The 15,557-nt window shown below is 46.0% G+C and overlaps 1 protein-coding gene across 1 annotated transcript in view; it reads left to right on the top strand.

Moving 5' to 3' along the window:
* LOC141106651 (uncharacterized) overlaps positions 1 to 15,557 on the top strand; it is a 198,150-nt gene that overhangs the window by 73,377 nt on the left and 109,216 nt on the right. The window contains exons 11-12 of the mRNA XM_073597594.1: positions 2,077 to 2,161; positions 14,614 to 14,740. Of these exons, the coding sequence (XP_073453695.1) occupies positions 2,077 to 2,161; positions 14,614 to 14,740 (212 nt within the window). The remainder of the gene's footprint in view (positions 1 to 2,076; positions 2,162 to 14,613; positions 14,741 to 15,557) is intronic.

Below are 15,557 nucleotides of genomic sequence, written 5' to 3'. Positions count from 1 at the left end.
CAAAGTCCAAAAAAACAAACAAACAAAAAAAATGCTCTACCGTAAATTGCCTGGGAGACTGGGAACCGGTTCTCTGGTCCAGATGCCTTTATAATGTAGCAATAATCCTCTCATACAATGAAGCTGGCTACTCAGTAACATCCATTGCATCAGTTCTTTATTGGCTACATGGCAGGATAGATCAGTAACATGTTAACGCGCTTCGGCCGAAGCCTTACTCATAGCATGCAATAGAGTACCCTAGATGAGGGTCTGATAGTATGTTATTAGGGGGCCCCCTATGTCAACGAGTAATGGGTACATAGACCAAAAAAGGTGTAGAGTATAAATAAAGGCACATGTTTTGACAAGTTTTTTTTTTTTTTTAATGTAAAAAAAAAAAAAACTCCTGCATGGTAAATCCATTCTCGATCATGTTATCTAGAGATGCAGATCCTCATCAATCACAATGAATGATGCCCACCCCCCCACAAAAAAAACAAAAAACAACCTTTGACATGTCTAATCTTGTCGCTGCACTCACTATCAATCTCCTGGTCCTCACTGCTAAATGTATACAAATGGGCGGGATCTCTAGGGTAATGTTATTGACCAAATAGGGTCATATTTGATCAGTGATGTCAGCGCTATCTCAGACAGGTGAAATTGCTCTTTAACAGCGGAGGGGCCTTTTACACACAGATGAAACCTATTGAGCTGCAGTCACTTAATGACTTCCACACACCCCAGTGATGGCTGCTCCCCCCCACACCCCCTGCATTCATGCTCTTGGGACCGCCATGGTGGATGCCACATGGTAGAGGGGAGACAGCCCAGCAAACATCCATTTGCTGGGCTTCCCTTCTTCTTACTGACCCAGAAGCGATGTGTAAACGTCTCTTCCCCAGTATGGCTGGGGAAGAATCAAATGCAGTACGATCTACATTGCATTAGATTAATTGGAAGACAGGTGAGACATCAGGGGTCTTTTAGACCCTTGGTATCTCATTAAAGAAAGCCTGACACCAAAAAATCATTACATAGGAGAATTTTTGTGCCCTATGTGATGAAAAACGTTTAGTAAAAAAAAATGTAAAAGTGTAAAACAATAAAGTTGCACCCAAGCACTAAAACATCCCCATTGAAAAAAATGTTGAGCCACCTACATACACTCATTTATGAACATAGATGAGCTCACCGGAGAGTCATACGCACAAAAACGGTGATTGCACTACAGCTGTTACATATCACCAGAGTGATATAGGGTCTTGTAAAGCATCACGTATAGAAAATATAGGGCTGGATCACGGGTGCATGCAATTTTAAGGCTTGACAGGTTGGGTATCTATTTACTTGGTGCAACCTCATGTTTTATATTTTACAAAAAAAAAATGTGTAATTTATTTAGTTTTTTTTATATTTTGCTACTGAAATTTCGCATTTTTCAAATCACTGCACTAATATCGTGTGACGTAAAAACATTTGGAACCACCAGTATTTTATTCTCTAGTGTGTTTGCTTTCAGAAAATGTACAGTGTAGTGTTTGGGGTTTCTATGTAAACTTCAGGATTAAAAGTATTTTGCTAAACATGTGTGGAAAAAAACGCAACAGCGGCCCTGGCAGCAAAAGGGTTAGAGAAAACACAAAGGCCTCCACTAAGCCAGTGCGCCACAGCACGGTAGACTCTTCCTAATATTGAAGGCATCTATACAGTAGGTCTCACATCCATTACAAATGCAAATAGGAGGTCTATTCTTTATCGTTGAGTAGGGGAGGAAAGCAATGCAAATCATTCCTGTATACCCATGGCCAAACTGTGCATCCAGAACCGCTGGTTTATTGAACAGAGTACTGTCCAGCTGTATAATGCAGTATTAAAAAAAAATATATAGCAGAATTTTGAAATCATAAGTTCACGTGAAAAACAAGTCACAAAAACTCATTATAGTTGCCCATTTATGAAACGCATAACCCGCTGCTATGGATGGAGCCTCATACACAAATTACAAGGGGACTGCATTGCAAGAGTATCATGGATAATGTATACAGAAAGTGCCATTTTAGGGTGAGCGTTGATGGTGTTATTAATTTTCAGCGCTACCAAGAATTGATTGGAAAGCCAATGGTCCCGACACCATCTCTGTTTTGGACAGAAAGGCTGAAATTACTGGAACTGCAAAGTAAGTACAGTCCAAGCTCACAATTAGGGATGAGCTTCGTGTTCGAGTCGAACCCATGTTCGACTCGAACATCGGCTGTTCGATCGTTCGTCGAATTGCGAACGATATGGGCCGTTCGCGCCAAATTCGTGTGGCGCGTCACGGCCCATAATTCACTGTGGCATCGCAGTGCATTGCTTGCTGATGATTGGCCAAGCATGCACTATGACCCGCATGCTTGGCCAATCACAGCGCCGCCTTAACAGAGAGCCATAATTGGCCAAAGCCAAGGAGGCTTTGGCCAATTATGGCTCAGGGGATTTAGTACACGCCCCACACTATATAAGGCCGCCTGCACGGCGGCCCTGTGCAGTGTGTTCCGGTGTGCTTAGAGAGAGAGAGAGACAGTGTCATTTCATTTGAGTTAGCTAGATTAGGCAGGACAGTCAGTCAGTTAGCTGCACTTAAAGTGTATTGTGTATATATATATGCATCCCAGGTGTTGTATATATATATATATATATACACTGTATTCAGTTTAGCTAGATCCGTTCCTGTTATCTTCTAGACTATTTACATTTAGTGCAGTGCGTCCTGCTCACAGTGTTCAGCTAGATCCGTTCCTGTTATCTTCTTACTGACAGGCAGGCTTGTCTTGTTACAGTATTTTAAAGAAAATTACTGGTGTTCTTTTGATCCTATTAGTACCACAGTCAGGCAGCTAGACTATTTACAGTTAGTGCAGTGCGTCCTGCCCACAGTGTTCTGCTAAACCTACAAGTAAGTGGGGTGCGTCCTGCTCACAGTGTTCAGCTAAACCTACAAGTTAGTGGGGTGCGTCCACCTCACAGTGTTCAGCTAAACCTACAAGCTAGTGGGGTGCGTCCTGCTCACAGTGTTCAGTTAGATCCATTTCTGTAATCTTCTTACTGACAGGCAGGCTTGTCTTGTTACAGTAAATACAGCTACCTGAAGAAAATTGCTGGTGTTCTTTTGATCCTATTAGTACCACAGTCAGGCAGCTAGACTATTTACAGTTAGTGCAGTGCGTCCTGCTCACAGTGTTCTGCTAAACCTACAAGTTAGTGGGGTGCGTCCTGCTCACAGTGTTCAGCTAAACCTACAAGTTAGTGGAGTGCGTCCACCTCAGTGTTCAGCTAAACCTACAAGCTAGTGTGGTGCATCCTGCTCACAGTGTTCAGCTAGATCCGTTTCTGTTATCTTCTTACTGACAGGCAGGCTTGTCTTGTTACAGTAAATACAGCTACCTGAAGAAAATTGCTGGTGTTCTTTTGATCCTATTAGTACCACAGTCAGGCAGCTAGACTATTTAAAGTTAGTGCAGTGCGTCCTGCTCACAGTGTTCTGCTAAACCTACAAGTTAGTGGGGTGCGTGCTGCTCACAGTGTTCAGCAAAACCTACAAGTTAGTGGGGTGCGTCCACCTCACAGTGTACAGCTAAACCTACAAGCTAGTGGGGTGCGTCCTGCTCACAGTGTTCAGCTAGATCCGTTCCTGTTATCTTCTTACTGACAGGCAGGCTTGTCTTGTTACAGTATTTTAAAGAAAATTGCTGGTGTTCTTTTGATCCTATTAGTACCACAGTCAGGCAGCTAGACTATTTACAGTTAGTGCAGTGCGTCCTGCTCACAGTGTTCTGCTAAACCTACAAGTTAGTGGGGTGCGTCCTGCTCACAGTGTTCAGCTAAACCTACAAGTTAGTGGGGTGCGTCCACCTCACAGTGTTCAGCTAAACCTACAAGCTAGTGGGGTGCGTCCTGCTCACAGTGTTCAGCTAGATCCGTTCCTGTTATCTTCTTACTGACAGGCAGGCTTGTCTTGTTACAGTATTTTAAAGAAAATTATTGATGTTCTTTTGATCCTATTAGTACCACAGTCAGGCAGCTAGACTATTTACAGTTAGTGCAGTACGTCCTGCTCACAGTGTTCTGCTAAACCTACAAGTTAGTGGGGTGCGTCCTGCTCACAGTGTTCAGCTAAACCTACAAGTTAGTGGGGTGCGTCCACCTCACAGTGTTCAGCTAAACCTACAAGCTAGTGGGGTGCGTCCTGCTCACAGTGTTCAGTTAGATCCGTTTCTGTTATCTTCTTACTGACAGGCAGGCTTGTCTTGTTACAGTAAATACAGCTACCTGAAGAAAATTGCTGGTGTTCTTTTGATCCTATTAGTACCACAGTCAGGCAGCTAGACTATTTACAGTTAGTGCAGTGCGTCCTGCTCACAGTGTTCTGCTAAACCTACAAGTTAGTGGGGTGCGTCCTGCTCACAGTGTTCAGCTAAACCTACAAGTTAGTGGGGTGCGTCCACCTCACAGTGTTCAGCTAAACCTACAAGCTAGTGGGGTGCGTCCTGCTCACAGTGTTCAGCTAGATCCGTTCCTGTTATCTTCTTACTGACAGGCAGGCTTGTCTTGTTACAGTATTTTAAAGAAAATTGCTGGTGTTCTTTTGATCCTATTAGTATCACAGTCAGGCAGCTAGACTATTTACAGTTAGTGCAGTGCGTCTTGCTCACAGTGTTCTGCTAAACCTACAAGTTAGTGGGGTGCGTCCACCTCACAGTGTTCAGCTAAAGCTACCTGTAGAAGGTTGGTGGTGTTCTCATACTACAGGCAGGCAGTTGATTTTGCTAGCTGCAGTATCAGTACATATATATATATATATATACATATATATATATATATATATATATATATATATATATATATATATATATATATATATATATCCCAGCTTAGTGCAGCTACAGGCCATTAGTATGTCTGGAAGGCCAAGAAGGAGAGGCAGACAGTCACAAGCCAATAAGAGAGGGCAAGCAGGCTCTGTGTCTAGTGCTGGTCGTTGAGACGGTGCATCCTCATCAGCACGTGGCCATGGGACACGCTTGGCCTTTTTTTCGGCAGCTGGCCATGTTGAGCCGCAACATGCGGAAGACTTGGTCGAGTGGATGACCAAGCCGTCCTCATCCTCCTCATCCTCTCTCACCCATGCCCAGGGTACTTTGTCTGGCAAAGCAGCGGCCTCTTCCCTCGGCTCAATGTCATCAGTGACTCCTTCCCTAGCCCCACCATGTCCTCCTGAGGAGTCCCTCGAACTGTTTAACCAGTGTTGGGTACATGCTCCAGGAGGATGCCCAGCGTTTGGAAGGCTCTGATGATGATACTGAGCTCGATGAAGGCAGTAACACGAGCACGGACAGAGGGGGTGCCCAAGAAGGACAGCAATCTGGCAGTCATGCTCCCCCTGCTGCAGCATACTGCCAGGTTTGCTCCAGTGATGAGGAGGGAGGGGATGATGAGGTCACTGACTCAACGTGGGTGCCTGGTAGGAGAGAGGAGGAGGAGGAGGAGGCGGCACATCACCAACGAGGCAGGATGCCCTCCAGGGGCCAGCCTAAGGGCAGCACATTGACTGCATCACACCCCAAAGCTCCACATGTGCAGGGCACTGCAGTCTCTGCGCGTTATTCAAAAAGTTCTTTGGTGTGGGCCTTTTTTGAGACGAGTGCATCAGATCGCACCGCTGCTATTTGCAACATATGTCTCAAGCGTATCTCGCGTGGCCAAAACATCTCCCGCTTGGGTACCACATGCTTGACCAGACATATGTTGACCTGCCATGCAGTTCGTTGGCAAGCGTATCTAAAAGACCCACACCAAAGAACAAAGAGGACCTCTGCTTGCTCCTCATCAGCTGAGATTTCCAACCCCACTAGACCTTCAGTCCTCTCTGAGACCTGCACTGAGAGGAATGAAGGTGTAGAATTAGGTGTGTCACAGCCACGTACTTGTGGGCAATCTGATTTTGGTACACCGACGTCAGATTGTACCAGGCAAATTTCCCTGCCCCAGCTGCTGCACCACCGAAAGAAGTTTGCTCCCAGCCATCCACATGCCCAGCGGTTGAATGCTAGCTTGGCAAAATTGCTAGCACTTCAACTGCTGCCTTTTCAGTTGGTAGACTCTGCCCCCTTCCGTGAGTTTGTGGAATGTGCAGTTCCTCAGTGGCAGGTACCCAAACGCCACTTTTTCTCACGGAAGGCGATTCCGGCTCTCTACCAGCATGTGGAAGGCAATGTCCATGCCTCGCTGGACAGGGCGGTCAGCGGTAAGGTGCATATTACCGCTGACTCATGGTCCAGCAGGCATGGACAGGGACGTTACCTAAGTTTCACGGCGCATTGGGTGACTCTGCTGGCAGCTGGGAAGGATGCAGGACAAGGTGCAGTAGTGTTGGAGGTTGTTCCGTCACCACGCCTCCAAAATGCTAATGATTGTGACACACCTCTCTCCCCCACCCCCTCCTCTTCTTCTTCCTCCATGGCCTCTTCCTCGGAACCAGCGGTGCTCCGTAGTCGTTCAAGGGGCTACGCAAGTACGCAGGCCAAAAGATGCCATGCGGTGCTTGAGCTGGTGTGCTTGGGGGACAGGAGCCACACTGGGGCAGAGGTTCTGTCAGCTCTGCAGGGGCAGGTTCAGAGGTGGTTGACGCCACGCCAACTTAAGGCAGGAATGGTGGTTTGCGACAATGGCACCAACCTCCTCTCTGCCCTCCGACAGGGACAAATGACCCATGTGCCCTGTTTGGCTCACGTCCTTAACTTGGTGGTGCAGCGGTTCTTGGGCAGGTACCCGGGCTTACAGGATGTCCTGAGGCAGGCCAGGAAAGTCTGTGTGCATTTCCGCCGGTCATATAATGCCAGTGCTCAGCTGACGGACCTCCAAAAGGAGTTTAACCTGCCCAAGAACCGCCTAATCTGTGACATGCCCACCAGGTGGAACTCAACGTTGGCCATGCTGCAGCGGCTGCACACGCAGCAGAGGGCCATCAATGAGTACCTGTGCGACTATGGCACCAGGACAGGGTCAGGGGAGCTTGGTTTTTTTCCCCACGCCAGTGGGCCATGATCAGGGATGCATGCACTGTCCTGTCACCATTTGAGGAGGCCACGAGGATGGTGAGCAGTGACAGTGCATGCATCAGTGACACTGTCCCCCTTGTCCACCTGTTGGAGCACATGCTGCGTGGAATAATGGACAGGGCACTTGAGGCAGAACAGAGGCAGGAAGAGGAGGACTTCCTTAGCTCTCAAGGCCCCCTTTATCCAGACAGTGTTCCTGCGTGCCCGCCGATCACACAGGAAGAGGACGAGGAGGAAGAGGAGGAGGAGGAGGAGGAAGATTGTGTCAGTATGGAGGTGGAGCCTGGCACTCAGCATCAGCAGCAGTCTTTAAGGGATCAGTCCCAAGAAACACATGGACTTGTACGTGGCTGGGAGGAGGTGGCTGCGGACCATGTCGTCCTTAGTGACCCAGAGGACTCCGGACCGAATGCCTCAGCAAACCTACGCTGCATGGCCTCCCCGATCCTGCAAAGCCTGCGTAAGGATCCTCGTATTCGTGGTATCAAGGAGAAGGACCAATACTGGCTGGCAACCCTCCTTGATCCACGTTACAAGGGTAAGGTTGCGGACCTTATCTTGCCATCGCAGAGGGAGCAGAGGATGAAACATCTTCGGGAGGCCTTGCAGAAAGGTCTGTGCAACGCGTTCCCAGAGACTGGGAGGTTACAAACTCCTGTTTCTGGACAACGTGTTGCTGAGGCTTCGGTCAGTCAAAGAAGGAGCGGTGGAGAAGGTGGCCGTCTGACCGATGCGTTCAGACAATTTTTTGGTCCGCAGCCCCAAGGTATGATCGGTTCCAGCAACCATCGCCAGCGTCTGTTTTACATGGTGCAGGAATACCTAGGGGCAAGATCAGACTTGGACACCTTTCCCACCGAAAATCCTCTGGTTTACTGGGTCTTGAGGATGGATCACTGGCCAGAGCTTGCACAGTATGCAATTGAGCTACTGGCCTGTCCTGCATCCAGCGTTCTTTCGGAACGCACATTCAGTGCTGCTGGAGGCGTGGTAACAGATCACAGGGTGTGTCTGTCCACTGACTCGGTCGATCGACTGACCTTCATAAAAATGAATGAGTCTTGGATCACCACCAGCTACCAAGCACCTGATGCTGATGTAACTGAATAATTTTTTTTGAAATCTCAGATCCCTTCAAAGACTGCCTATGCTGATGCTGAGTGACTATTCCTGAGTAATTATCCTCTTCCTCCTCAATCATCACGCTGATAGCTTGTAAGAGCATTTTTGGTTCTGGGCGCCACCACCAGTGCCTAAGGCACAATTTTTCAGCCCCTGTTTAACAGGGGCGTGTAATTATGATTTTTGATGTAATACTTTGCAGCAGGGCTCATTCCTGCATTCCAACTAGAGTGTCTGTGAGGGGTTGCAGTGTTGTGGCACCAGCACCAGTGCCTAAGGCCCAATTTTTCAGCCCTTGTTTAACAGGGGCGTGTAATTACAATTTTTGATGCAATACTTTGCAGCAGGGCTCGTTCCTGCATTCCAACTAGAGTGTCTGTGAGGGGTTGCAGTGTTGTGACACCAGCACCAGTGCCTAAGGCCTAATTTTTCAGCTCCTGTTCAACAGGGGCATGTAATTACAATTCTTGATCTAATATTTCACAGCAGAGCCCTGTGAGGGCTTACAGTGTTGTGGCCACAGCAACACCTAAGGCCCAAATTTCTGCTGAGTATATAGGGCAGGACCCTACTTTCAAACAACTAACTTACAAACGACTCCTACTTGCAAACGGAAGGAGACAACAGGAAGTGAGAATAAATCTACCCCTAGGAAGGGAAATTCTCTCCTGTAAGAGTTAATATGGGAAAAACATTTCTCCTTTCCACTGATGCTTTCCAATCCATTGGGACAAAAAGTGAGGTGAAATCTTCTGAAGAGGAGGAAAGACAGCAAAACAAATGTCACAGGGGTGATAACCCTTCCCTATGTTTTCCAAAAAGCTTAAAAAAGATTTTTTGGCTGGAGCTAAACACGTTAAAAATGTACCCGTTCAAAATTACAAAGAGATTCTACTTAACAACAAACCTACAGCCTGTATACTGCTGTTCAGAGTATATAGGGCCTGGTGGCCCCACACCTTTCCTTATTTTAATTTGGGTGCGGGGTTCCCCTTAATATCCATACAAGACCCAAAGGGCCTGGTAATGGACTGGGGGGTACCCATGCCGTTTGTCTCACTGATTTTCATCCATATTGCCAGGACCCGACATTACATTAAACCCGCAAGCAGTTTTAAATTAGATTTTTTCCTTTAAAAATGACATTTGGTGCAGGGACTGTTCTAAACACGGGAAACACACGTCACTTTACAGGCATACTATAGACACCCCTCAGGTACGATATTTAAAGGAATATTTCACTTTTTTTTTTTTTTTTTTTTTTACTTTAAGCATCATTAAAATCACTGCTCCCGAAAAAACGGCCGTTTTTAAAAGTTTTTTTTGCATTGATACATGTCCCCTGGGGTAGGACCCGGGTCCCCAAACCCTTTTTAGGACAATACCATGCAAATTAGCCTTTAAAATGAGCACTTTTGATTTTGAACGTTCGAGTCCCATAGACGTCAATGGGGTTCTAACGTTCGTGCGAACTTTCGGTCCGTTCGCAGGTTCTGGTGCGAACCGAACCGGGGGGTGTTCGGCTCATCCCTACTCACAATCCTAAAAACCTACTCATACTATGAGGGCATGTTCATACCATAGTGGCAAGGTAATGTTCAGCGTGTGTTATACGTGTTGGTGCAATAGAGTGCCAATTCACCTTCTCAGTGGTGAGCAGCTGAAAATGCTGCATTCATGAATTTTTGGTCCATTGTGGTACATTGGGCAGCCCATTCAAACAAATGTGCTTTATTGCGATGCACCTTAACATGCAACAGCATTTAACACAAAGCTGTTGTAAACGGGCCCTGTTCTGTTTCAAATGCTGCTTTATGCATTGACATACCTCCTTAGACCCAGTTGTCTGGACAGTATGATCACCTGCTGATTGGCACCATCCACAGGCAGCACTGGGCCACTTACAGATATAGCAGACTCAATTTCAATCATCAAAGGCTCCACTCACAGATCCCCTGCTGATGAGAGAAGAGCAGGCCACCCGTGTCCACTAGGACATGGGTGGTCGGGTGTAAACGGACTCAGCTGTCTAGTGGGCCTTTCTTGTACCTCCTGTCAAACACTCCTGGAGGTGACAACAGGGAATGGCACGAGTGCTGGCATTACAGGCAACACCAGATCTGTTGAGGTTGGCAGGTAGACCCCTGGATAGGAACCAAATGCAGGAACATCTGTGTACCAGAGCAGGTGACAGGAACGTAGACATGATACAAGCTGAGGTTGGCAACAGCTGAGCTGAAAGGAACCAATTCAGCAGACAGGATCAGAGTTGGGAACTTGAAGCCAAAGGTGGTAGTACTCAGGCAGTAAAGGAACCAACTCAGGAGCCAGGATCAGAATTGAGGATTCAACTAAGATTGGTAGGGTAAGGTTAATAAGGTTGGGAAGGTAAGGTTGGGAAGTTAAGGTAAGAGTGGAAATTAAAGTTTGGTGGTAATAATCAGGCAGTAAGGGTACCAATAAGAGGAGAAGGGTTCAGAGTTGGGAATTAAAGCCAAAGTTGGTAGTACTCAGGGTGTAAAGGAACCAATTCAGCAGACAGGACTGGAATTGGGAATTCAGCCAAAGTTGGTAATAGTCAGGAAGTAAAGGAACCAATTCAGGAGACAGGATCCGGGTTGGGAATTCAAGCCAAAGGTGGTATTAGTCAGGGAGTAAAGGAATTGATTTGGGAGACAGAATCAGAGTTGGAAATTCAAGCCAAAGTCAATAATAGTCATGAAGTTAAAGAACCAATTCAGGAGAAAATATTGGAGCTGAGAATTCAAGTTGGTGATAGTCAGGCAGTAAAGGAATCAATTCAGGACACATGATTGGAGTTGGGAATTCAAACTAAGGTTGGTGGTAATAGTCAGGCAGTAAGGGTACCAGTTCAGAAGACAGAATCAGAGTTGAGTATTAAAGCTAAGATTGGTAAGGTAAGGTTAATAAGTTTGAGAAGGTAAGGTTGGCAAGATAAGGTTGGAAATTAAAGGTTGGTAGTAATAGTCTGGCAGCAAAGGTACCAATACAGGAGATGTGTATTAATGACAAAATTTGTAATAGTTAGGCAGTAAAGGAATACATTCAGGAGACAGGATCAGAGTTGGGAAATTGAAGCCAAAGTTGATAGTAGTCAGGAAGTAAAGGAACAAATTTAGGAGCCAGGATCAGAGTCGAGGATTCAAGCTAAGGTTGGGAAGGTAAGGTTGATAAGCCAAGGTAAGGTTGTAAATTCAAGTTTGGTGGTAATAGTCATTCAGAAAGGGTACTAGTTCAGAAGACAGGATCAGAGTTGAGGATTTAAGTTAAGATTGGCAAGGTTAATAAGTTTGAGAAGGTAAGGTTGGTAAGCTAAGGTAAGGTTGTAAATTAAAGGTTGGTGGTAATAGTCAGGCAGTAAGGGTACCAATACAGGAAAAGAGATCAAAGTTGGGAGTTAAAGCCAAAATCTTTAATAATCAGGTAGTAATGGAAACACTTCAGGAGGCAGGATAAGATTTGGGAATCAAGCCAAGGTTGGTGGTATTAGGCAAAAAAACATAAATTCAGATGAGTGAATCATGAGTTTGGGGCTGCTCCAATGGGACTTTATTGTAGCCAAAGAAATTGTACAACAATATTTTTGAAAAATAAATGCTTATTTGTACAGTGATAAAAAGCTTTTTTATCTAAAAAAAACTTTTGTCTTTATAATTAATTGTTGCATACAATTCCTTCCAGTGGCGGCTGGTGCTCAAAATTTTTTTGGGGGCGCAAACTGAAAAATTCTGGAAAAAAATCCATCAATTGCAGCCTCACTGAGCCCATCAAACGCAGCCACTGTGCCATCAAACGCAGCCACTGTGCCCATCAACTTCCGCCACTGTGCCCATCAACTTCTGCCACTGTGCCCATCAACTTCCGCCAACTTCCGCCACTGTGCCCATCAACTTCCGCCACTGTGCCCATCAACTTCCGCCACTGTGCCCATCAAATGCCGCCACTGTGCCCATCAAACGCTGCCACTGTGCCCATCAAATACTCCCATTGTGCCCATCAAACGCTGCCACTGTGCCATCAAATGTTGCCACTGTACCCATCAATTGCTGCCACTGTGCCATCAAATGCTCCCACTGTGCCCATCAAATGCTCCCACTGTGCCCATTAAATGCTCCTACTGTGCCCTCAAATGCTGCCACTGTGCCCATCAAATGCTCCCACTGTGCAAAATGCTCCCACTGTGCCAAATACTGCCACTGTGCCCATCGAATGCAGCCACTGTGCCCATCGAAGGCTGCCACTGTGCCCCCTGCCTGGCACTTACCCTGTCTCGGGGGGCAGCAGGTGATGGCCGCAGGTGGCGAGCAGTGTCCTCCATGCTCCTCCATGTCCTCGATGTCTTCTTCTCCCATCCTCTCCTCCTGTCCTCTCTTATGATTGGACGCCTGATAGGCGTCCAATCACAATGCCTGTCGTTTCAGCCAATCAGGTGGGGGGTAACAGACCCGAGCACCTGATTGGCAGGGAGGTGGTTCAGTTTTAGGAAAGTGAATATTCATTCACTTTTCTAACACACCTGGGTGAACTGTGAGCGGCAAGCATGCCGCTCGCAGGTCACCTTTTTGATGCCTATTAGAGCCTATGGCTCTAATCGGGTGCTTCAAAAACACCCCCGCCGCTGTAATTCAGGCGCCCGAAAAGGGGCCGGGTGCCTGAATAGGGGGTGGCAGCGGCGGCCGTGGATAGATTCATGGAATGCATTTGGTGATAGAGGGGGAGGCTGGAGAGAGGGGGGCGGCGCCCGTGCGCCCTTATGGATGCACCAACACTGATTTCCCTCCTATATAGGAATGGGGAGGACATAGAAATAATATTGTTGTAATGCCACCAATCGTCTGACCTGTTACAATTGTCATGACAATCTTCTTCAGAGTATGTCAGGTGACAAGTGCCTAAATATACAAAAATAATAATAATAGAGGATATATAGAAATGATGCAAATTAAATATCAAATTGGGCACTTTATCACACAATGTTCACTCACATAGATATACCAGGTTGCTACAATTCTGTTACAGACAATCACATATCCCACAAGGGGTTGAGCGGGAAGCCCTCAGAGATTTGTTAGATAACCTTAGTGAACACACAGCATCATGAAGGCCAAGTTACACACCAGACAGGTCAGGGATAAAGTTGTGGAGAAGTTTAAAGCATGGTTAAGTTATGAAAAAATATCCAAAGCTTTGAACATCCCAAGGAGCACTGTTCAATCCATCATCAGAAAATGGAAAGAGTATGGCACAACTGCAAACCTACCAAGACATGGCCGTCCACCTAAACTGACAGGCCGGGCAAGGAGAGCATTAATCAGAGAAGGCCCATGGTAACTCTAAAGGAGCTACAGAGATCCACAGCTCAGGTGTGAGAATCTGTCCACAGGACAACTATTAGTCGTGCACTACACAAACCTGGCCTTCATGGAAGAGTGGCAAGAAAAAAGTCATTGTTGAGAGAAAGCCATAAGAAGTCCCATTTTCAATTTGTGAGAAACCATGTGGGGGACACAGCAAACATGTGAAAGAAGGTCCTCTGGTCGGATGAGACCAAAATTTTACTTTTTGGCCAAAAAGCAAAATGCTATGAGTGGCGGAAAATGAACACTGCATATCACCCTGAATATATAATCCCTACTGTGAAACATGGTGGTGGCAGCATGATGTTGAGGGGATGCTTTTCTTCAGTAGGGAAGCTGGTCAGAGTTGATGGGAAGATGGATGGAGCCAAATACAGGGAAATCTTAGAAGAAAACCTGTTAGAGTCTGCAAAACACTTGAGACTGGGGCAGAGGTTCACCTTCCAGCAGAACAACGACCCTAAACATACAGCCAGATCTACAATTGAATGGTTTAGATCAAAGCATATTCATGTGTTAGAATGGCCCAGTCAAAGTCCAGACCTAAATCCAATTGAGAATCTGTGGCAAGACTTGGAGAGCGTCTGTGAACAGCAATTTTCATCCAATCTGACAGAGCTTGAGCTATTTTGCAAAGATGAATGGGCAAAAATGTCCCTCTCTAGATGTGCAAAGCTGGTAGAGACATCCCCAAAAAGACTCGCAGCTATAATTGCAGTGAAAGGAGGTTCTACAAAGTATTGACTCAGGGGGGCTGAATACAAATGCACGCCACACTTTTCACATATTTATTTGTAAAACATTTTGAAAACTATTTATCATTTTCCTTCCACTTCACAATTATGTGCCACTTTGTGTTGATCTATCACATAAAATCCCAATAAAATACATTTATGTTTTTGGTTGTAATATGACAAAATGTGGAACATTTCAAGGGGTATGAATACTTTTTCAAGGCACTATGTTTACATGTGCTATACTGTTTATTGCTTTCCTCCTCACAAATGCTTATATATTCTTCCATTCTCCAGATACGTATATGGGGAGCCTGTACCAGGCACTGTTGTGGTCCGGTGCTGCAGAACTGTACCTAAATATGGAAGAGAAGCCAACTGCTTTCGGGGTATTAATGACATCTGCATTGAGTTCACAAAAAAGGTGATTAAATGGAAGGGCTATTACAGAATCCAAATAGGGCTGCTGAATTAATTTACTACTCCATCAGTGTTCTGACTATCTTCTGTAGTTTTTTCCTTTCTCTTTTTGATTACTGTTGCCTAATTGAAGGCCTTCATGAGACAGTCATGTCATGACATGAGGGTTTTTTATCTTCCTGTACCCTAGACATGAGACTATCACATAATCAGCTTTGAGAAGCTAATCCTCCTCCAGGAAGAACAATCTTGGAGAAACCAGAGACTAGGGATGGGCTCAGGCATTTTCAGATCCTAGTCCCAACCCACCTGAGCAATCCTGCTAGGTAGCCCTCACTGCAGAACTGCCAATCATGACCAGCCTAGTCAGGGCATGTGTATGTGCAGCCGAGGGCCGGGAAATGCCCCACTGCCTATGATTGGTGGTGTGCAGTGATGGCTTCCTGGCGGGATCGCTCAGGTGGGTTGGGACTAGGATCCGAATACGCCTGAGCCCATCCTTACCAGAGACATTACTTTACATGCTGTGTCTTTTTCCTAATCTCAGTTCATCCCTCCATACTTTAATATGTAATTCCTTAATAATTAAAGTGACCTGCACATTGATGTTTGTGCCTGAATCTGGGTAAAGAGACCAAGGGGTTGATTTACTAAAACCTGAAAGTGCAAAATCTGGTGCAGCTCTGCATAGAAACCAATCAGCTTCCAATTTTTTTGTCAAAGCTTAATTGAACAAGCTGAAGTTAAAAGATGATTGGCTGCCATGAAGCGCTACACCACATTTTGCACTTTCCAGTTTTAGTAAATCAACCCCCATGTCT

The sequence above is a fragment of the Aquarana catesbeiana genome, linkage group LG08, assembly GCF_042186555.1.
Source record: "Aquarana catesbeiana isolate 2022-GZ linkage group LG08, ASM4218655v1, whole genome shotgun sequence".
Lineage (NCBI taxonomy): Eukaryota > Metazoa > Chordata > Amphibia > Anura > Ranidae > Aquarana > Aquarana catesbeiana.
The sequence above is the reverse complement of the archived record's forward strand: the minus strand, read 5'-3'. Positions and strand labels throughout refer to the sequence as shown.